The sequence below is a fragment of the Sinohyriopsis cumingii genome, chromosome 1, assembly GCF_028554795.1.
Source record: "Sinohyriopsis cumingii isolate HCF-2022 chromosome 1, ASM2855479v2, whole genome shotgun sequence".
Lineage (NCBI taxonomy): Eukaryota > Metazoa > Mollusca > Bivalvia > Unionida > Unionidae > Sinohyriopsis > Sinohyriopsis cumingii.
The window spans coordinates 51,848,278-51,873,871 of record NC_142961.1 but is presented as its reverse complement, the minus strand read 5'-3'; the positions used below and the strand labels follow the sequence as shown (position 1 = coordinate 51,873,871).

At 33.6% G+C, this 25,594-nt stretch overlaps 1 protein-coding gene across 1 annotated transcript; it reads right to left on the bottom strand.

Moving 5' to 3' along the window:
- Positions 1–3,840: 3,840 nt before the first annotated feature.
- On the bottom strand, positions 3,841–23,574 carry LOC149806868 (ATP synthase F(1) complex subunit delta, mitochondrial-like). Its single transcript, XM_089958890.1, has 4 exons — positions 23,411–23,574; positions 20,070–20,223; positions 8,288–8,376; positions 3,841–4,111 (listed from the first exon to the last, which is right to left on the bottom strand). The coding sequence occupies exons 1-4, from the start codon at positions 23,537–23,539 to the stop codon at positions 3,989–3,991; spliced, it is 495 nt and encodes a 164-aa protein (XP_089815016.1). The 5' UTR covers positions 23,540–23,574; the 3' UTR covers positions 3,841–3,988.
- Between the last annotated feature and the right edge of the window lie 2,020 nt (positions 23,575–25,594).

The window sequence follows — 25,594 nt, the reverse complement described above, 5'->3', positions numbered from 1 at the left end:
TTGCAGCAGCCATATTTTAAGGTCCTGTGGTGTGTCCATTGCACATTACTTCAATTTTCTCACCCATGCAAGTGAGAAATCTAGCTGTTTTCTAACCTTTTCTTATCTCAGTCTAGTCATCTCAGACCAGTCGTCTCAGTCAAGGTGTCCACGCGATCAGAACTACTTTTTAAAAAAAGAAACCGTTGTTGTCTTCTGCTGTGCCCGACATAGTTGTTTTAAAATCAAAGAACAACAACAAATATATAACAAAAGAATAGTAACTGAAGGTCAATTCTTCTATGAGAACACACCATACAAAAACATTTCAAGACAGGCAAAGACACACATGCATACGATGTCAAGCTTTTTGGTATCATGCTAGTTCATTCCACAAAGCATGGTCAGTTTTATCCTATATGCAGGCCTAGCTCAGTACATTTTCAGGTCAGCATCATTAAATGTAGCTTAAGCTACCTATTTTTAAATACTTCGTGTAAAACAAATTATATACTGTTAGCTACATTTAATGACGCTGACCTGAAAATTGAATGTGCTACATATAGGATAAATGTCTCAATGCTGTGTGAAATGAACTATGACAGAAAACACCAATTAATGCACATAGACATTAGACCTATACACTTCAAAGCCACTCAACTCTCTTAACTACATAAAATTTAGTAACAGCCAGAAATATGTTATGTCAAACATGCTTTATTCTAATTTTGTTAAGCATCTCCATTCTGCCCAGTTGTGACATACTTGTGTATAATAATGCACTTACCAGCCAGAAGGAATCATTTATCCATTAACACATTATCCATAAGCAAATTTCACTGTAGCACTTGCCATATTTCCAAGACAGAAAAAAAAAATGTTCAAAGAATCTGTGAACTCGAAAGTTTAGCTTATGGTTATCCACTAGAGTCCATATTTCGAGGGTCTTTTATACATGAGGGTAATTTTACAATCAATATTAAGGACAACACAAGTATGTCAAACAGTTTCACCGCCTCCAAAGAAAAGGAGAGCTATATACTATAGAGACACAGATCACCACCCATGAATAATCTAATGCAACATGTTATTCTTCGTTAGCTTGTACTAAGTATAACTACAGTAGAGCCGAGTACCCAGTATTGTTTCATTATTTACAATATAACTTTTCAAATTGGAACTGATGAAAATGAAAAAGTTTCTTGTAATAAATATTAATTATTTATTGTCAATTCATATAACATCCATATATTAAATGTGATAATACCTCATTACTATGGAACATTTTATGTTATTTTTCTTTCCTCGCACGTATAAACCGTGTACTTTGGATGCAACAGTCACACCGCAGCCCTCATTAATATATCTGTATTAATGAGCCACATGTAAACATCTGCATGTTAACTATATTATGCTAGTGAAGAGTTCTGTTTACTTTAAAGGAAAATATTGGGTGAGAAAAATAATCTACGTTGGGGTTTGGACCAAGACAAGGAAATCCCAGTCGCAGGGTTACATTATACTGGGATTTCCTTGACTCTGTCCAAACCACAACATAGATTCTATATGTCTTAGCACTAAATATCCTATTTGTGACGCTGTGCTGTAAAGCACCAAACCCCAGTATTTGAGATCACAACAGCACTATTTTCATTCAGGACCAAAAATGGCAAAATATTATGTCAGAACTTATAGGTGCATTTTGGAACATGCCAGAAAATATAACAGAAATGGAAAAAAAAAAAGATAATGCTGAAGATGCCATTTCATCTTGGAGAAAACTGTGTAATGGGCATACATTTTAATATAAAATATCCCATGGGAATCCCTTTTATATCCCTCTGGTTATACATATATTACCTGAATTGTGTACGATCCATTGATACAATGTATGACCAGTCCAACTCAGCAAGTGTTCAATCAACCCGAAATAACAATGCCATCTGACTGTTTAATCTAACCACTTGCTTTGTTTTATTCCAAGTTTTGGAATGACATGACACTTAACTCTCCTTGCTTCAACATAAGCTTAAATAATTTGTTGTGCAATGCTATTGTTGTTTTGGGTCTAACACCATTTTTCTGTGCAAGATACAGTATAACTGGTGGAGGAGGAACCTGGGAAATAAAAACCCTACAAGAACCACAACCCACAGGAAGCTACTGGCAAGCTTTTCTCACATATCCATGTGTGCTGAGGCCAAGACTGTCATGAAACACCAAAACCAAACAATGACCATAGCCGATGACACATCAAGACCATCTGTATAAATTTAAAAGGTCCTCAAGCCAGAATGTTTTCTATCAAATATGATGACATTCTGTCAAGTGGTTTTTCAAAAATGTCAAACTTGGTAATGGCTCTCTATTTGATGTCAGATCAGCATTATTTGCTGTCAAATCCATTCAATTTCTGTTAGCTGTCATTTTGAAGTCCATGTAAGGTTTTCTATTTTATGTAACAGTGTGTATATTTCACAGTAAATGGACATTATTTTTTCAGATTTGAAAATCCTTCATGCCAGGATTTTTGTCAGATTTGGTATAGTACTTTTCAGTGTTTTTGAGATCAAGTTGTCTGAAGGTTGTCTTTGTGATGGAAACCACATTTTATGATGCAAATGAAAAAATGTTTAAGACCTTCATGCTAGCAAGCTGTCAAATTTAGTCAAATTTTATTGAGTGGTTTTTGACAAGTTGTTTTCATGGCTATTTTTTTTATGGAGGAATGTCATGAAATGAACAAATGTTAAGGATTTGATACCAGAATACACTCTGTAAAATTATGTGCAAATTGGTCTGGTGGTTTTTGAGGATTTGAATATCATATTTGTGAATGAGTGATGTATGACACAAAATATACAAAGGCCTTATGACTGGGGAAGCTGTAAACATAGGAACTCTTGCTTTTGGATAAAAGTTTAAATGAAACAAGTTTCTGGATTATTGTAACCTTCTTTACTCTCATTTTATATATTAAATTTCAAAAACCAGATCTAGTTGGAGTAAAATAACTACATTTGTAATGTTGAGTTTGAGCTCACTTCACAATGAAAAAGAATTCTGCAAATGTTGTGCCTCACCTGCTCCACTGACACATATTACTAATACCCAACCAAGTCACTGGCTATGTTAAAAGAAGATCACTCTAACCTCCTTATGCCTTCCAAGATGAATATACAATTTTCATGACCATATGCAACAGTTTCCAAGAAAATGAGATGAACGCAAAAACTGAACACCAACACCTATGCCAACAACAAAATATAACTCTATCTGAACAGTGACACTTATGCCTAGCAATTGCTTCACATCTTTCTTCAAACACATGTGCATTCCTCACAAGGTACTAAAATTAAGACAAGTCTAGGTTTGAAATAAGATTTACCCGTTAGAACTGAAAATTTCTATGGATTAGACTAGTTGGGATGGACTTCCAAGAAATGATATGGATAATGCTCACTGATCTTTGCACTTCACTATCCAGTAAAAGATAATCACAACCTATCAGAGATACCAAAATGCTGTAGTGTGCTGAGCTAAACTGTACTAGAGTGACAAACCTGCATGGCTATTATATGAACCTAGAAGTAAACATAAAGAGTGAGTTGGTTTGCATTTGCAATCTTTTTTTCTTCATTTGGTTAAAGGACATATATCTTGCACTTGTTAAGAATTTGCATTATTTTGGAAATATATATTTTACATCAGATTCAATAATGCACATATATGTTGTGACAGGTGAAATGTGATTGATAAAGACCACTCCTACATAATATTTTGGGGCAAATCTCTGATTCTTGAAGTGATATCCATCTCTGGCATGGATAAAAAAGGGCACACAATGAAAAAGCTGCAAAATTGTTTTTCATTCTTTATTTGTTATTTGTACATGTATGTTAACAAGTCATACTAGTTACATTTCTTCTGCAATTGTTTTGAAATCTGTCAATAGTTGTCCCAATATTATTATTTTACAAAAAAATAAGGCTCTAAGAGTTAACTAACATCACTCTACTGCCTTCAGCAATGCTTCATAACATTCAACAGCCACCTGAGCCTCTGCACGAACCTTCTCATTCGGTGCTGAGCTTACTTCCTGTTGGGCCTTATTAGCTCCTTCCCTGATAGCCTGTAAGACACATAAAAAAATTTAACAGATGAAAAAATACATACAGAAGAATACAGTATTGAATAACATCTAATCTCCATCACGAAAGTATCCAATTTTTATTTTGCCATTTATTAAGTACAGTTGTTCAGTAATGTCAATATCAATGGCACCTTTGTACATACACCTGAAAACCAAAATTTAACTTAACTGAATCACTGTAAATCACAATATTAGTGAACACACAATCTTCAGGAATTTGGTAAATTGGACTTAATTTATGCAAATTTAATGATGCAAAATATTCATGTTTACAGATCACTGTCCTCCTTGTCACTCAATGAAAATGGTATTTACCAAAGAAAATGGAAGAATAATGATACAGTAGAACCTGTCTTGAAAGACCATCCCTTCTGCCAACAAATACTGGTCTCTCAAGACAGGTGGTCTCTCATAACAGGTCATAACACTAAATAATCAATGAATCTGTGCATGGACAATCTGGTCTCTCAAAACAGGTGGTCTCTCAAGACAGGTTTCACTGTACCTGGTATTACTTTGACCACACATTTAACAAGGACTTTGCAGATCGTATAACAATACAGAAAATGACAAGAGTAGCTTTTCAAAGTTTTAATGTAAGTTATAATTCTACAGCCCAGAATGCTTGATTTTCAACCAGGCATTTATTTTAACCACAAAAAATAGCATGAATTTAAATATTGAACACCTGGCTGATAGCAGCTCGAAAGTTGCTCCAGTTTGTTATTCATGAGAAAAGTTCTAAAGTTAAAATAAACATTCAGCCTAAACAGTTCAAACCTGGGTGCAGTAAGATGACATTGTGCAATACATGTCTAAAATCTATGCTAAAAACATTCTCTATTATTACCCTCCTATGATAACATCTTAACAGAAGATATTTTATCATCATCACTTTAAATGTAATTGAACACATGTGGAGACATGTCTTGGAAAAATAGATCTTACACCAAATAGAAAGTACTTTTCATACAGATGGTTCTAATAGGTTTCGGAGGTATTAGATTGCTTAAATGAACAATACTGTGCATCAAATTCACCATAAAAAAAACCAAAACTACAAGATGACCTATGCTGGTCTTCCAGCAAAACTGCTACTACTGAGCACAGATCAATTTTAAATACTTCTTTTGATGAAATCTTTTTAAACCAACTTTTACTTCAGACCTGAAGGCATTGGTCCATTTATACAACATAGCTGTGTTTAACACATTAATCCCTGGAGGTTTTTGTTGTTTTTGCCTGAAATTTGAGTAGGAAACATAATCTGAAAGCTATTTCTGAATGCATCCGAAAACACCAAATCCCAGGTGATCTTCCAATAACATACTGCCTAGTTGTGTTAGAAACATCGTTTTTCATCGGCTATTTGGCTTGCACATGAGCAGAAGGGTAAAAGTTGGAGTTCTTTTTTTCTTTTTTTTGTTGCTAAATGGACCCATTAGTTTTGTTTCGAGACCACTCTTTATTCCAAATGCCCATCTTATCCTATTTTTTTCAAATATTCATCTGTCTGTTTGCAGTTCATAAAGGTTGCCTTAGATCTGAGACCAAAAAGTCTAAAATCCGGACAAAAAATCGGATTCCGACCACAAGTGAATTTTGGGTAGAAAAAAATCGGGTCCAAAATATGAGGTTTTTCTCTCTGTATTTTGTAGTGCAACAAGAAATTCCAGATTATTTGGTATCATTGTAGATCTGTCTACCTTTTTATAATACCACCCACTTTAGTGTATCATGCATGACCATGACGCTACAGAGCTCGGCAGTAGGCTACAACTTCCTGCCACGTTAACTCGTCACCAGGGGTTAATGTGTTAAAAACATTTTTTGCAGTGACAATGTTATGAAAAGTTTTGACAATGATGGGAAGTAACTCTTGTACAGCATTCCCTTCAGTTACTTTTATGCATGGAATGCTCTAGCTTGCTATTAGTCCTAACCTGTGCACAGAGATATAAAAAAATCATTTAATATATGCCATAAAAAAATCCAAAGTTCCCCTCACTCTTTTTCAAAAATCACAAGCCATTATTTTCACAAATTGCTACATTATTTTGCTTTATTAAAAGGATCATACTAAAACCATTTCTAGCCAGAGACCACTAAAGAACTCTACAACATAAATATAAAGGTAAGAATTAGTTTGACAAGGAGTTTGCACTTAATTTTACTGCCTGTAAGACAAATGTTATCCAGTCTCACAATGTATGCAAATAATTTAATCAAAAGACACCATCAGACAGTTCAGAGCACAAAACCAGGATTCAAACTCCTATACTTATGGTCAAATCAGCATTTTCCAAAGAATTAAATGTTTTCTGAGAAGTCTGCAATTAGATCATAAAACCAGAGCTAGCACAGTAATATTCATACAGAAATGAAAAAGTGGAAATCTTGCTTTATTATGAGCTAAACTCAGACAAATTTCATTATTTAATTAAATTTTGTGCAGAACATATCAAATGAATTGATGGCAGTTTGTTTTCCTTAATAGGAATAAGAAAGTTGAACCAACAAACCCCACTAATTAAATTATATATTTGTTCTAGGTACAATAACTAGGAGTGAAACGATTCATCGATATATTGCTGCATGGATACTTTTGCCATACCAATATACTTATTGATACGAGAGGTGGAAAATCAATACAATCATATGGAGTATTGTCAATACATAATCAGCAGTCATGAATAACTTAGTTGCTTTCCTTGTTATTCTTTAAATTAAAAATTCACTCAGGACACTAATTTTTGTCAGTAAGACAGGAATTTTTTTATATTGACAACTCCCACTCGCCTTCTACAAATTAACACAAGGTGATGTGCCTCTTGTCTGTACCCCACCCTGCTAATAACATATTATCTTATCCCAATAGCATTGTTCATCATAAAGGATGCAGTCCCAATGTATTCCCCATGTATAATGAAGTACATTGCTCATTTAATAACCACTTTTATGCCGAAGTTTGTTGATTTAAATCCTGTCTACTTGAATCAAATTTTAAGCTACACTTCTGGTGTGTCACACAGTGAATTATGTTCCACTGATTTCTCATTGGTAGCTATTTTTCTTCCAGATCAGGGTAAATAACCCATGAATCAGAACCTGATGTAGCTTATTCCCCGAGTGGTGTTGGCAAAACAGAAGAGACACTTTGAGCAAAAGTGACTTAAATGATCAATAAAGTACATAATCATACATGGGGAACAAATCTGGAATGTCTCCTTTGATGTTGAGATATTTAATCAGTGACTGAATATTCCAACAGGATAAATAAAATTAGCACAGAATTGGTGAAAGGGAAGATTATCAAATCAAACAAGTTTGTTACCTTGCATAAATTCTGAAACTTTTGTATAGAAGGGGAGTGGGTGTTTCATAGTTTTCCATCTTCACTAAAAAAAACAAGTGCCTGTGGCCAAAGCAGATGTTTTGCATCTGAAGGAAATATAATGTGAGAGATTCTGTTTGCATTCATCCCCACTCCCACATCTGGATTTGTTCTAGATGAGAATTTTCATGCACCAGAAAATTGTACTATTTCTTTTATTTTGAAGATAACATCAACATATCTTCCAAATTTATGTGAAACATGAAATTAGTAACAAGACATTTTAAAACATTTATGCAGTGTAAAACAAAGGATGTTGTGGCCAAAGCAAGTTACGGATCTGATCATATTGATTAAATGGTCAAAAAGATTGAATTAAAATCACTGATAATAGGTAGTCTGTTTGAAAATACCTGCACTAACTTTCATAAGGGTCATACATTTTAGATGCAATTATTCAGCAACAACAAAATATAAATTTAGAATAACAATGTGTTATGTATATTTAATTTGTATTATTTGTTTGCCTTTTCTTAATGTCTGTATGATATGTATATCTGTAGTTTCAACCTGACCTTGTCCAAAATCAAGTTCAAAGTGTACCTGACCAGTGACACTTATTTAGTAAACATAATACAGAGCTAATATTTCTCAGTGAGTATGGATTAAATATTCGGATCATTATTAACGGAAACAGGTTTACATGATTTTCAGTTAAAAGACAGCCTTTTTTGATCTTAGAATCTTCTAGAATGGAAAATTCCATTAAGTACCATATGGAAAATTCCATTAAGTAACATATGTCAAATAATAGTACTGACATGAGCATCCAGCCGGTCTAAAGGATGTGCCTCTTCAGCCAGAATCTGTACCGAGGAATCTGGATTGACTGTTACAGACCCACTGCTCACTGTAAAAAAATATTGGCTGTCATTCCACATATTGTTTGCATAATGCATTAGCTAATGTTTAACACAAATGTATAAACATGAGCAGTCTAAGCCAGAATAGCCATCATATAGTTCCCTAGCAGATAAGTATTATCTAGAAAGAAGTAAAAAAAATTATGTTTTAAATAAAATCCCATGACCCCCCCACCACATCATTAAATGGTCAGTTTCTTAAAGCCATGTTTTAAAATGTGAAGATATCAATAACAATGGGCTAAATTGATCAAAATTTCACATGGGTCGACATGCCACATCCAATGCAATCATCTCTAATAAAGAAATTATTGTTGCACAAAACTGTATGTTTTCATTTTTAAACGTGAAAAAAGTTTACTAGTGAACATATAAAGCTGAATATATATCTTTTATTTTTGTACAAATATCTGAGAAGTATGAAGATAGAAATGTAGTGACCCCCACCACCAAGAAACTTGCAAAAATAGTTTAACCACTACTGTTCTTTACTACATCATGTATATTAATTTTAAAATAAATGTTTAATCAACTTAATCTAATGGTTTAATATTAAGTAATTATCAATACTCAACATTTCAGTAATGTTGAAAAAAATACTCAGAAAAATCACATAATTTCTTGCGTATAATACTGAAATGTTGACTGTATATACAAACTTATATGTTGAGCCAAATTGCAAACTTTGTAGGACTAATCATTAGAACAACATAGACTTTGATCTGCTGGCACAATATCAGATGGCGAATCTACGTCTAAACTGTGTTAGGACTAATCAGTAGAACATAGACTTTGATCTGCTGGCACAATATCAGATGGCGAATCTACGTCTAAACTGTGTTAGGATTAATCAGTAGAACACAGACTTTGATCTGCTGGCACAATATCAGATGGCGAATCTACGTCTAAACTGTGTTAGGACTAATCAGTAGAACACAGACTTTGATCTGCTGGCACAATATCAGATGGCAAATCTACGTCTAAACTGTGTTAGGACTAATCAGTAGAACACAGACTTTGATCTGCTGGCACAATATCAGATGGCAAATCTACGTCTAAACTGTGTTAGGACTAATCAGTAGAACACAGACTTTGATCTGCTGGCACAATATCAGATGGCAAATCTACGTCTAAACTGTGTTAGGACTAATCAGTAGAACAGAGACCTTGATCTGGTGGCACACTATATCAGGGTCAATGTTGTTGCAGATGGAATCATCTTACAAGAGTGTAGTAAAAAAAATGAATGAAGTCCATAATGAAATTATCTATATGGAAAATTACTGAGCTTAGGAAATATGTCCATGATAATGCTCTAACTGTTTAGATTTCAGACTTGAGCCTTGTTAAATATCTGCTGCACATGTAAATAAATTGCATAATTTCTACTGGAAAAATGTTTAGAAAAAAAACCCCAAAACAACAGGACAACACATTATAGTTAACTTTATTTTTTATCACCTTGAAAAATACACAGCATGCACATTATCTACAGATTACCAAAAACATCAATAACTTTAAATCCTTACGGATCATAACCTGTTACAAATGCAGTTGAGACATATTTTTCTTAGAAATAATTGTAGCTGGTTCCAAGTACCGTTTATCATTAAAACCCTGACAATTCTTTGCTTTTGACATCTTTGATTCCTAACTGATCAAAACTATGTTCGTGTCAGTACTTTCCATAATAGTGATTTGCAGGTTTCTAAGTATATCTATTGCCAATGCACTCCAAAGAACACATGGCAACCAATGCCACCTGCAATACTCCCCAACAGTTTTTGACAAGCGCTGCAAACTTGCACTGTGCTGACCCTTTTATATTTTGCCCTCATTTGGCATAAAGATTAAATAGTTTACCGGCTTTGCAGGAACACTACTGCAAGTGCTTATCAAATGATCTGTTGTAGCTGAGTCCCCAACTAATGTCTAGCACAAGAACAGAATTGGTCATTTTTTGGTACCAAAGAGAATGCAAGTGAAATATTGCATGAAAAGTAAATTAAATCAAAAACATATTTGTTCCCTTTCATGCTTATAATTAGATATGAATGCGAATATCTGTGCAATGAATGAACCAACAGGAAATTAAGATGAATAATGTTTTGCCTGCTTTGCTTGTAAAGTACATACCTCAAAACTTGGCACAGCCACTTTAATATGATTGTTGTTGTTGTAGGGTTTAACGCCATTTTTCAGCACATGATAGGCTATACATGGCGGTCAGTATTAATGGTGGAGGAAGAACCCGGAAAACCCCCAGAAAGAACCACTGACCCACGCGAAGCTAGTGGCAAGTTTTCTCACATACCCACATTAGCTGAATCTGAGACTCGAACCCACGCATGCAGAGGTGAGATGGCAGTGATCCGTAACGGAGAGCGCTTTAGACCACTCTGCCACTCGGGGCCAACTTTAATATGAAAAGAAGCTACAATTTGTTTTGTATGGGTGTTAACATAAGTGTTAAATGTGACTGCAAACATGAAATTGCATGACCATACTGGACATGCAACAGTGTCTGGGAAACTTAGCTACATGTGATCAAGAGATTATTGCTGTATATGTTCAACGAAAATAATAGAGAGTAAGAGAGACAGAGAGATAATGTCATATGTAAACTTTCAATGGGTAACACATTGAATAACCCTCCAAGATTCCATAACACAAATGACTTGCTTTACCTAATGCTTTAAAAATTATGGATAAAATCTGCATTGAAGAATGCATTACTATGCATTAAAATAACTCAAAAATAAATAGTATTCTATTGCCACAGCAACTAATATGAAAGCATATTAATGTTTACCTGCTATTCATTTCTCAAACTACATAACAGTGTTTCCTGTTACCCTCATTTGTGCATCAGAAACCAACAAATTCTTAATTTGACCTCAAGTTTTGACATCAAAGTTTTTAAAAAAAAATACTTAATCTGACCTCCAGTTCTGACATTAAGCAGAGTTTGACTCTCAGTCTTGCACTCCTAGTGTAAACACTTCTTTACAACAAGTCATCATGTCACCATATTACTCAAAGTTGTGCTCTATTTTTAGATGACAAAATCCCCACAAGTGCTTAAACTTGTCCTTTCAATGTGATTTCAATCTTTTTACGTTGGATACAATCCAAATTTCATATTTTTGGGGCATTCTGAATCTGACAGGAAATTTTATGAAATTTTTTAAAACAATACTTAAGATTTGGACCTAATTTTAGCTAACATTAATAAGCAAAATTTGCACAAATTGAGTTGACCCTATAGTGTCTGATGTATTAACACAATAAAATCCATGTCTGACTGAAGAGGGATGTGCACAAATGAGATCAATTTATCTGAAGCAAATTACTGTTGTTTCCTTTACAAGAATGCATTCTGATTTAATCTTCTGCAGAAAGATGGCAAGAGATCATAATCTCTAAAAAAATATATATTTCTGGTTGTTCTGTACACTGCTTTCTTTTTTTTTCAAATTCACCTGAGACCAGTTCACTATTCTGCTGTTATAACATAACTCTGGATGGCACCCAGGTGTGAAAAACAGTTTAATACTCTAGGGCACACCATTCTAAGTACAGGGTACATGCCTGGTACACCCATCTGTGATTTCATACTTTACCTTTCTTCATAATAACAGAAAGAAAGTCACATAAGTACTCTTTTACTTCAGGAAATAAAAACAGCTCCAAATATCCACATGTAAAAATAAGACCATTTCTTTCTTTTTTAATGTTGATATTGAAACCATCTCTGTTATTCTTCAGCAATAACAAGGTTTTCAAACGAGCTTTTGTGGTATACACACTGTCTATTGGCTTGGCACCAATTTCATTTATTATAAAGTGGCCATCATTAGAAGTCTTTTGGTGAGATCCCATAATATTCATCCATTAATCGGCAGTAGTTGCATCAAAAATTTCAACCACTGTTGTCATGGCAGCCATATTGGATATTGCACCATTTTCATTTAGGATCAACAGATATTATAAAAAGTCTATCTGTGAAACCCACATGTTGATATAGCCATCCATTTGGAGAAGAGCAGATAATATTTTGAAGATCTGACTTTCCATGCAGGAGCAGCAATAAGATTTTCAAGATGGCTGCTGTGGTGGCCATACTGGATGTTACAATAGCACCAGTTTCATTTAAGGTCAACTGGACATATAATTAGTCTTCTGGCTGTGACAAGATTTTTAAGATGGCTGCAATTGGGACCATACTAGATATCAGATTGACATCATGTTTTTTGGGACTAGTTAGACATCATACAGGTCTTTCAGTAAAAATCCCAAGTTAATATTACCATCCATTCAGGAAGAATCGCGATATCAAAATTTTGATGACATCACCAAATTGATGTCAGACTGACACTATTTGTATTTAGCACCAACTAGACATAACAAGTCTTTTAGTAAAAACTCCATATTGATATGACCATCCACTCAGGAAAAGCAAAGCATAGGATTATTCTTGTCCAGTAAAAAGATAGTTGCTTGGAAGTGCCACAGTTTCATACATGGAAGTGTCAGAATTTATGTGAATCCCTCCCCCCTTATTTTTCCTTTACTTTAACATCAATGTAAATCAAGCAGATAATTTTAGTGTTCAAATATATGGAAATAGATCACGATTTTAATAGTTGGTAATGCAAACCAGATTTTCAACAAAAACGGATTACATTCACAGTCCTATTCCATACTTAGTAACTGCATATGAGGACGAATCTCTTTCCTCTCATCTAGACAAATACACTCGAAAACATTGTCTCATTGCAAGTCAAATATATAAAAAAGACAATATATTAGCTTAGGTTATTTGGCATAGCCTGCTTCATAAATACATACCCAACATAAGCAATAACTAGCTGTAACCATAGCTTAATGCTCAATTTACAAACTTTAAAAAAAAATAATTATACATGCAATGACAGAAGGCTGTTTTTAAAAGATAAAGAAGCTTTAAAACTAATGCACACTGACTGACAGATTTGCAAAGATAAACCTGTCCATCTATATGTATTTATAGGCTTTACATTTTTTTTACAGGCAGTCAGTTTTTGAATAGTTTTATTAAACGAAATAATCTTTGCGAAAACAAAGCCTTTTGCTCAAACTGCTTTGTATGCAAAATAAGAAATTTTTGCCATCATTGTTTAAACTTAAAAGCCCTTCATGCAAAAATGCTTTTTGTAATACTTGGTCTAATTCTGTTGAGAGGATTTAAAAAGAATTTTTAAAGGATTTTTCACTTTTTTGCTACAGCTGCTATATCTGATGGTGATTTGGCATTATATGTATAAACTTTTAAAGTTCTTTCTATAAAAATATTTGTAACAATTTTTAAAATTTCTGTTGAGCAGTTTCAAAAAAGTCTTTTTGTCTATTTTTATGGTGCCCCAGTATCATCTGTGTAAGTAAGGCAGTGAACAAGTTACATTCATTCTGACTGATGATTATTATTCATCCTGGACTAGTTCGTGCAATATGCTTTTTTAAGTATCATATGAATTCATTACTGCACTCTGCAGTGAAAAGAATGATAACAAACGATAGACATCAAACAATTTACAACAAAACTGCATTCATATTTGACTGATGTGAAACAATATTACACATGTACCAATACAGGAGCATGGCCAGATCAGGTCAAGTGTTTGGGGGGAGGGCGTTCTCCAAAATTTCAAAAGGGCCTGAACTTTCCTCAAAAGCCCTAAGAAATGTATAAGCGCAACTTTTGCAAATGTAATTAGCATAAAAAAGCATAATCTGAGCATAAAATGTGTAATCTATATATTACTACTGTTAACATTAGTTCTCTTACTTTGCTGAGACTACAACATCAGCTAACATATTATGTACCATAATTCAATACACTGTATGAAAAATGTTTATTTTTACTAATAACCTGGATCACAATACTTGGCACAAATGGGCAAATTCCACATGGATTAGAACCAAAATAAAAACAAAGAACATACTGAAAAATTATTTATATTCAAGACTCTTTTTAACTAGTCTACATCAGTACATGTCTATAACTTTTGCCAAATGATCGTTAAGTCAATAGAATATGTCCTCAATCCGATTGCTGTATTGCTTCACTCTCATAGTCTTCTTAACAAATTTCTAAAGCTTTGTCCATCGTACATGTTTTGATGTTTAAAAAGACCCATCTGCCATAAGATATTTCAGCCACAACTCATCCCATAAAAGGCCATTTGTGTAATATCTGGCACTGTTTTCTTTAAAAGTACAGTCTGGTCCGCTACCTATATTCATTGCCAATATAATGAATCTACATGGCAAAGTTTCATACTAAAGACACCCACCCATTTTCTTTGAAATGGGTCATCTAGTTGCTATGAATAGAAAATCGGGAAATACACGTTTCTGTTGTGCTATTCTTATGCAGCAGTCTCTCTGTTTAGAATATTCTGTTGTTTTTTTTTATGATGAGTGGAATTAAAGAGATGATAATACAAATTACAAACACAACTTTTGTTGCTTTATTTTGTTTTCATTTTTTAACATAGCTGAAAAGTGTAATCCAAACACAGGAAAGCATAAGAATGATTACGCTAAAAGCATAATGGTTGCATACATGCCAACCCCTGGTGAGGAAAAAGTGTAATCCAAGTGAACAAAAGAGTAATCCGAGCAGAAAAAGAGTAATCTACATATAACATAATAAAATTAAATGAGCACCTGTACAAAATGATTTATTAACCCCTGTGGTCTTTTAGCATAATCACTGCTTCACATTTTCATATATAGCACTTTGAGCTTTAAAATACTAAACAGCCCATTTTTCATGGCTTCTGCAGTTTTAAGTGAATTATCTTCTGCTAAACGCCTAACAATATTAAATGATTTTGTTCTTGCACATGCATATTTTCTGCAATTTTGGAATCAGGAAATATCAATCTGAACAAAGGACCACTGTAATTTTCTACTGCTGGATGGTCCATGTTCTATTAAGAACTCAGTAAATAACACCTCTGTACTTTAAAATTTGTATCCATAATTTAGTTCTGCTATAAAAAAGAAGTTACCTTAGTACTGAAGTAAAACGAGCGATTTCAAGGTTTCTTTGTTTTACCACCATGACCAATACTTAAATCCTTTCCACACAGCCTGCAATATGTGTGAAGCTGCACTAGAAAGGAACACTGAATTGTATAATTCATGTATTCATCTCTGAATTGATTTTTCGTCTTCTTCTAATCCATCTGTGAAATTATTTGAAAAACAATTTTGCTCTAACACACACATCGACTAGAAAAAATCTGACAACTTTTAGCACCAAATACCTACAGACTGGTTCTGTACCAGATATGAATTAGAACATAGAATCTGCGAGCAAAGATTAAAAATTAGAAAACCAGTCTGTTCTTTCCTAACTAAGCCATGCAGCTGCTATAAATAGAAACCACGGTCAAAGGTTTGAAAGTAGAAACCGGCAAGTTTCATGGAAATAGGGCAGCTGTTATAAATAGAACATAATACTGTGAGGAAAGTGTATGCAAGTCTGCAGACAAGCATACTTTTATGTTGTAGTTACGCAGAAGCTGTCTATTTTAGAATATGGTCTGAAAGATTAATGGGATGCTAATAAAAATGAAAAAACAAATTATTCAATTTATGGGGAAGGGGAGAAAACGAAAATGTGTAATCTGAATACATTAACGTGTAAGGCGTAATTAAGTGAAAAAATGCATAATGATTACGCTAAAAGCATAATGCTTGGCATGCATGTGGTTGGCATGTATAAAAATGACACCAAAGCAAAAGTCTATATGTCTGTTGACTCGAAGCATGCATAATACCCAATATACATGTGCAAGAATAAAACGATAGTCAAATTTCAAATGAAAATTCACTGTCTGTTTGTGTGCATGTTTTTTGTTTTGTGTGGTGGGGGTGGCCTGGTTGGGGCCCTGACAAGGTCTCAGTAATTTTTTCCTGACATCCAATGATAGGATTATAGAACTGTGATTTAAACAAAGAGATTTGCATTATAAAAGGAACCATGCCATTCATTTTCTTATTCGAAATAAATTTATCTTGTGATGAATGTAATAAAAAAAATATCCCCCTAAGAAAGAATAATCTAACCCCATAAATTAAATGCCTAGTCCCTTGCAGCACACATGTAGTTAAACATGAACGAGCATGTATAATCAGCCTCATGATTAGGTCATTATATGATTTTTAAATCTGCTCTATTTTTAAAAATAAAAGTTGCTGTCAACTGGAATTTAATTGTCTAAACCTTAGGGTGCATAAGTTTGTTCAGATTTCTTTGAATAAAGAAAAAGTGTAAACATACTGCAAATTAAGTTGATCAACCTACTCTAAATGTACAGAACAGACAAGACATTTTTATTTTTTTATGGAAATTAAGATCACCCGATTCTTGAAATAGTATTTGATTGTAAATCATGCATGAAATTCTGTTCTTCTGTGGATGCCATCAACTATTCAAATTTTAATTAGTAAAACTTTGTTGTTATTAACTGGATCTAATTTGAGCCACATGCAAATATGCCAAGTCATTTTTGTGATAGAAACGCACCTTTCCCAAGCTGAAATGGATATTTTCTGGTGCTAACATTTTATAACGGTGTTTACAATGGTCACTGCCTTGATTTCTGCTGAACATCTGCTGAAGCCAAGTCTTTATTAGGGAGAGACCATTTAAGTTTCTAAAAGGGGGGTAATGCTTCAAAAATATTGTTTTATTATGATTTGTGGTATAAAAAAGAATACTATGCCATTCCTTGCTTTACTTGAAACAGACTTATCTTGTGATGAATGAAATTTTAAAAAATACCACAGATGGAAATAATAATTTAGCTACATACAATTAAATGGCCAGTCCCATACAGTGCACATGCATTATGAATTGAACTAGTTGGAAGCTGTGTACAAGTATATTCAATCTTGTAACAGGGCCATTACTGCTTAAAGACTAAACATGTGGTTTGCATTTAAGTGTAAATTCAGCATTTTCTTTTATGTTGTTTATGTTTTTAAACAGAAGCTGTTGCTATCTGGAATTTAACTGTTCATACCTCAGACAAACACTTTTCATATTTAAACAGTAAATTTACACTGTTGAAAAGAAGCTCAACAAAGTGGGCCTCTCATCAAGTCAGCATGTAAGTTTTCTAAATGTGCAAAAGATACAAGATTTTTCAAATATATTTCTATTGTCCATAATTATGATCGAAATAAAGATTACAGATTGGTGAACACTCATGACACATCGGTCGTCCATGGGTGGTTTCATGGATTGGCTGTTCAAATGTCAATCAATAATGCCAATCAGCCACTCCACAGTAGCAATGCCATCGACAGCTGAGGTGCGTTAGTGATCTGTTAGTATTTTATTGCTCTGTTGTAGAGTTAAAAGTGGAGGGATCAAGTCCCGTCACCTCATTGCATGGGGTTCTGAAAATACATGAGCTGTACTGTGCATACATACAGAGGTTTCGGAAACGCTTAATCACGCGTATTTGGACACAAATTTTATATCTGGGATGCAGAAAATCGCTTATGCAAGAGTCCAATGTATGAACGTAAGAACAGGACGGCAAATTTAAAGGCTTCCCAGTCATGCTTCAACCACCTGCTGAGCAGGAAAATGTGTTGATCAATTGATCATTTTAGCATTGCTGATATTTACAATGACAGAATTCAGTGTAAGGTCCAAATGATGTACAAGTTGTCATGATGAGAGTACATCAAAAGAACATAACCCAAAAGTTGGGTGGCAAGTTCAAAGACAGACTGGCTATTGAGTGGTGGGAAAATGTGCTGATATTTACAATGACTCAATTCTGAGCCAGGAAGACCCAGAGATGTACATGTGGTCATTATACGAGTACATCAAGTGAACAACTTTAGCTGTCATTATCTTGCTCATTTAATCATGTAGCTGAATAAGTAGTGCATATGACCTCTAAATCAAGACATGTCATGACTTAGAAAAAAATGTGGTTTGCAAATCTGGATAAGTATTTTGGGGTTAAAAGGCAAATTGACGAAGATTGTAATGAGAGTCTGAAGAGTGCTAAAGTTTCTAGAACTGATAGTTCAGATGGAATAGTAGCCAAGTGAAAGAAAGTTTGTGATGCCTGGCTTAGTGTTTGGAATAAGGCCTTTCCTTGAATTGACAAAATTTAGACTCACTCTGATGAACAAACAAGAGCTATATGTCATTGGTGAAAAGAATTTGGAAAATTAAACTCAAGGATATCCTCTGGTTCTTTTCATCTGGACATTTAGCCACTTCAGGTATGCCCAATACGCTTACAGGAGGGGACTGCAGCATTTGCATGTGGGACTCCTATTTTTACCAAAAGAGGAGTCCTGGACTACAAGTTGTAAAATCCTAGCGAGACCTCTAAGATATATATATATATATATATATATATATATATATATATATATATACATACATACATATATATACTACATATCATGTGTGTGTGTTTGTGCTTACAGTGTTAGCAGTTAGATACGTGCTATTCATCAGTAAATCAAGAGCAAAACAACCCATAAATATATAGTGCATTTGTAAAATATTCAACACACGAATACCATAGTATACACTATTCCACTGTATCTAACTATTAAAAAGAAATGTGATACCTATGTCTTGCCATGTGCCATAGTCAATGTAATGACCAGGAAATGATACCGATGTCCCGTCATGAGCCATAACCACTCTAATGAACAGGAAGTGATACCAACGTCTTGCCATGTGATCATAGCCACAGTAATGACCAAGAAGTGATGCCAATGTCTATCCAGTGTAATACAGAGATATCCATTACCAACAGGGAAATTAGGAACAAAAGGGTAAAAAACGGTGATTCTATAGAACAATTTGTGACACTGCTGCAAATAAAAATTCCACTTGGAAGCCAAAAGAATGATAAAATCATTTAAAATACTACAAAATATGTCTATGTGCATTTATATTATACTGTTTACAGAACACAGCTCTGTGTTTCTATAAACTGCTACTTGCTCTTTTCAGCTTTTCCAAAAATGTTTCCACATGGCAAAGGTTGATTCTCGGTAGTCACTCCACATGCTTCCATTTTCAGCTCTCAATTTTTTTAACAGATTGTGTATCTTAAAAACACGAAGCACAATTTTATTTCCTTACAATGATGAATTTAATTAAATTTGATTCCACAGAGCCTTCAGGATAGGCTTAAACTCCCTGTCTGACATTTTAAAGTCAAGGCACAAATGAAAGATTTATAGAAACACTGTTTAAAGTTCGCAAGTAAACCAATGTTGCACAAATCTAATCTAAAAATACAACAAAATAACATAGTATATCATGAAGAAAACACAACCAAGCGAAATGAAGCATTCTGAATAATCACGTGAAACTGATCATATGATATGAATTACTAGAAATGACAAATGACAGGGAAGTAATAAAAAAACTGTTCTGATTATAATGGCACATTATATGTTGGAAACTGGTCCTATGTCACAAATTACCAAAAAGGGATACCAATGTCTTGCCATAAGCCATAACCACTGTGTGATACCTGTTTCTTGCCATGTGCCAATGCAGACAAGACAAAACTATTTAGCAAAACCTTTAATCTTCTTCAATCTGTCTTGAAGCAGAAGTTTGAAACCTTACCAAAGTATTTCTTTGCACTGCCATTCTCATCTAAAACTGTGAGAACTCCTGGTCTCAGCACGGCTAAGGTTGGCACATGGTCTGGGAGAATACCAAAACTACCATTGAAAGAAGGTACATCCACCTGCTTTACCTTGGCATCTCTAAAGAAGACCTGGAAAATATATAAAGGCAGTTGATTCACGAAGATGTTAAAGTGTGGATATAATAATAATAAATAAATAAATAATAACTAAAGCACTGCACCTTTTTAAAAAGGAAATTGCTCAAGTCCTCAAACTGAACAATCTTGTTGTTGGTCATGTTTTATGTAGACAAAATTGACAGTTTTACTTGGCTTTGTTCTGTAGTGACTAACATTGATAAAACAATAAGTTTGTCTACTCATTATTGCTATAAGGCTAGTTTCATTAATGTTGGCTTTCTTTTGATGGGCTGAGAGAGCAATCTGTAAGTTCAAAGGACACGCATATGAGTTAATTCAACTTTGGTTGGTAGCCTTATATAGGTTAAGCCAATTATGAACAACTAAACAACAATAGTCTGCCTATTATTTCTATATGAAAATGGCTATAAAAAATATTCGCGTGGTTTTTTTTTGGGAAAATTGGAGAACAGGTTGCTAAACAACAATATTCTGCCTACCATTTCTATATGAAAATGGCTAATAAAAAAGTATGAGCGTGTTGTTTGTTGGGAAAATTGGAGAACGGGTTGCTAAACAACAATATTCAGCCTATCATTTCTATCTGAAAATGGCAAAAAAAAAGTATGCGTGTGTTGTTTGTTGGGAAAATTGGAGAATGGGTTGCTAAACAACAATACTCTGTCTATCATTTCTATATGAAAATGGCTAAAAAAGTATGCGCGTGTTGTCTGTTGGGAAAAGTGGAGAACGGGTTGCTAAACAACAATATTCCACGCTTCATTTCTATATGAAAAAGTATGTGCGTATTGTTTGTTAGGAAAATTGGAGAACAGGTTGCATCTTCTGTGATGTAAGTATGGTTCGCTAACTGTAAATTCCATAAATTGTGTTGCATTTCTTTTTCCGTTTTTACATAAATAATTTTATCCTGCTTTTTGTATAAAAATAAGTTGAAAACATTTAAGATACTCATGGTTTTTATCTCCAATAAATATTCTGATTCCTCGTGATGCCCTTTTAAAGTAATGCATGGTGCATCAAAATATACTCCAATTATCAAGAAAATCATAAAATGGTATGAAACACAATTTATTTTTGAATGTCCACAAATTTTTAAATGTTTGTAGAACCTTTTCTTCAACATACTGTGCTTTTACTCAGCAAACCCGAAATATAAATATATATAATAAATATTTACTCATGGTATCTTCAATCCATCAGAAGCAAGCACCTCTATGTGCAGTCATGAAATATTAATCTTTTGTATCAGCAAAAAAATACCTTCTACTTGATTATCATTGCCTTTTTATATAATTTTCCTTGTAAGTCAATCACAAAACCAAGAGTGTAGCGCTGTGGGAAAGTGTGGGAATGACATTCCCTTACTTTTTTCCCACTTGCCATTGTCCCCCATACATCTGAGTAACATGTGTTCCCTCACTTCTTCATTGTGTTCTCTCAATTTTTTACTGAGCACAATACTATTGCACAGAACTCATTATAAAATTTTGTATATTTTTACATGCACTCATACCCTGTACTTGATTTGTTTTCTTCTTGTCACATTTTCTTTCTTTATTACTTTCAAGTAAATTATAATTGTAATTTCATAAATGCATGGTATATATAGACATCATAACAAAATCAATTTTATATTACTGATATTTTGCAATATTTACCATCAATGCTTTGACAATTTATTTCCAAAAAGATTATGTGAAGGAAAGACAAAATGGACACCAACAACAATGTGGATATATTATATATAAAAAACCAAGAAAGAGTGATGAAATAACATCTTCTTAATTAAAACACACCCATAAATATCAAAAAATAAATAATGGAGATACTTCATTGGTATATATATATATTTTCTAAGTATTAATTTTCACCTTTGGTAAAAACTATATTCTGTGTTTGTCATTCATTGTAACAAACTTCCTATGAACAAAGATAATGTTTCACTTCTTTTGCAAATATTAAAAAGTTTAGAATGGCTGTTGCAAACCATGAAGTTGGTTCTCTGTATGGAGGACCTTTGCTCTTTCCAATTTCTTGAATATAAGGATTGATATCATGTATCCAGGTATTAACGGGATCATACATTGTGTATTTCAGCGCATGAAAATGACCTTCCACCCTCCATTTTCAGACTCGATTAAAAAAATGTGGACTAACACTATGGAGTCCAACTGTGAAAACTTCAATTTACAAAGGAAACTCATGTCAATGTGGTTTTTAATTTTCTTTCATTTGAAAAAAGAATTATTGAATTTGATTAAGAAATAAAGAAAATAGTTATTTTCACACCGAGTTCTTTTTTTCACAAAAAAAAGTTCTTTTCACTTTAGTACTACCCCATGTCCTACAATGTAAAACCTCAACCCTGATATTATATTTTGGGTGTCAAAGTCTTATTGCCCAAATAACGGCACTGTGTTGCATGTTCTGATGTCAAGTAACATCGGAATGATAAGTCAAATGTTCAGGAATATCTTGTAGCCCAACGAAACTTGAAAACAGGTCCATTTGCTTAAGTGAAAATTTGAATTTATTAGGAAAAGGTCATCAAAGTAAATAAAATCTAATATATTATAACTTCAATTTGTAGAAAAGTGTGTGATATATTTCTGAATATTTTACTTTCGTTACGATATCAGTCAATTTCAAAACACGATACACAGCGCCGTCATTTAGGCAGCAAGACCTCGACGCCCAAAACATAAATATCATGGCCGAGGTCTTACACTGTAGGACTAGTACTACCCCTAACTCATGGATTAGTATGGCCTTTTAGCAATACAAACAACACTCAGCCAGGGAACTGTATGAAGATAATTATGGTACCCAGCTGTAAGTAACCAGACGGACAATTTAACGATCAAGTATTTACCAGAGGGACAATTTAATGATCAAACATTTTTCGCGAAAAAAAATCTTTACGATTCCATAACTCAGTATAATAGCATCACTGTAATATTTTCGCGGTAGCCGGACTGAGTTTTCAAATTGACAAAAATGTCTGCCTGATATTTACTTTTTGCTGTCTTTGGCAATAAATATTTCTACCATACAAATGCAAGCACTGAAATCATTATTTCTCCTCTCAGGCTCGTTATAATCCTCCAACCATACCCTGCAACTGTGCAAGGTGACCCTTACGAATATATGTCATTTACAAGTGTAAACATACTTCAGAGGGTGATGCAAATGTAAAAGCCATGTCGGCATAGTTCCTCTTCCCTTGAAGATGTCTAACTGCTAATTTATGACAATGCCGAAGCAAAGCAGGCGCTCTCGCAAGTTGCTGTGCAAGTGCCATTGCCGTTTTGTTTCAATTCAAGATGGCCAATGCTTTCAAAGGCCAGTAACTCTATGGATCCTAAACAAGTATAAATATTTCATAAAAATTCAAACATTCAAAGAACACACACACAACAACACAACAACAAAACATAATAAAATGGATATACATCAATATGGTAAAATTGAAAGATATATATATATATATATATATATATATATATATATATATATATATATATATATATATATATATATATATATATATATATATATATATATATATATATATATATATATATATATATATATATATATATATAGTTAAAATTTAGAATGCCTGGATTATTTTTTTAAGTATTCCTGTCAGAACAACACAGATATAATTATCAAAATTTCCATTCAAATGGACCGAGTTTCAACTCTGAGTGTGTGTGTGTGTGTGTGTGTGTGTGTGTGTGTGTGTGTATGTTCCTACTGATTCATATGGGACCTCTATGTTAAGAAAGTTAATGGCACGCAAATGACCTTTAATATTGCTAACAATTAGGAAAATCATGCGCTGTCTGAAGCAGAGAGCTGATGAACACTAATACCGGTATGTGCTTAACATAGTAAGTAGTTAACATAGTAAGTAGTTAAGAATGTGCGAGTTCTGTCAGTTGCTGTCGTTGTAAGGTTTAATACAATTTTTCTGCACAAGACGGGTTATATATGGCGGCCAGTATAAATGGTGGAGGAAGAACTTAGAAAACCACTGACCCACGTGAAGCTACTGGCAAGCTTTCTCACGTACTCACATTGGCCGGACCTGAGACTCGAACCCACGCAGACAGAGGTTAGATGGCAGTGATCCATAATGGTTAGCGCTTTAGAACACTCGGCCACTCGGGGCCCCGCCATTATCAGTATGTTGAACAAATTACATATATTATCAATTCTAATTAATGCTCATACATTTTAAAATTTATTTTCAAACCAAAACTCTAGTGTGCCAAAAGCCCTCACCTTTCTAGCTACATAACTGACAGAAAGTCATGATCTAAATGATCATCAAATACGTAATCTTTTGAAAATGTATGTATGTATGTATGTATGTATGTATGTATGTATGTATGCATGTATGTATGTATGTATGTATTAGTGTTTAACGGTACATTAGCACAATAATGGCGATATGGCGCACAGTAAAAACAAACGTTCAATTTCTACATATGTTAAACGATGCAGGTGTTCCATTCATAAGAACACTTTAATATGGTTAAAATAAAATAATACAAACAACAACAAACAAAACAAATTATTATAAATATCAACAATATGTAATTTATTGAAATTTATCACTACATGGAGATCTGACATGTTACTCAAGATAAAAATTAGGTAGCATGATATTATATATCTGTTATGTATATCTGATTTATTTTTTGTATTTACTTTAATTGTTTGTAAGTTTTAAAAACATTTTTTTTAAAATTTCATTATATGTCAAAATAAAGTAGTTATGTTTATTAGGAACACGTACTTTTTCCAGAAAATAGTTTGACCTTGACTGTTTATTTTAGTAAATACATAAGGCTGACCTGGTTCTCGACCTTAATTCAAAATTAGTAACAGCCACGTGTACAAGCTAATTTTTTAATTTATTTTTATTGTGGGACTTATAAGAGTGAGATCGAGGCTGTATTGAATACGTGACCCTGGACTTGTAAATAGTTTTTAGTGAAGTAAACAACTTTTATTCTCGGAGTTAAATGATTGGTTCTTATCAAAGACACACAGGGGCTACGTGATTTTTTAAAATGTGTAACCAATATCACGTGACCCTTATCGGGGGAGGGGTAAAATTCAAGTTTTAAACCATCGTTTTAGAGAACTAGTCACAGTCTGGGCTTATAACACTTGGTGTCAAAGTGTTCTTTTGTTGTGTCAGTTTGGAGTTATTTCGAATAATTTGGATTCAAAAGGATTAATTCTTTTATCCTGGAAATTTACGTGTGCTCGTACGATATTCTTGAACAAAGACATCTCTGATAACAAATTTATTCGGATTTCCAAAACCGGAGTGATATTT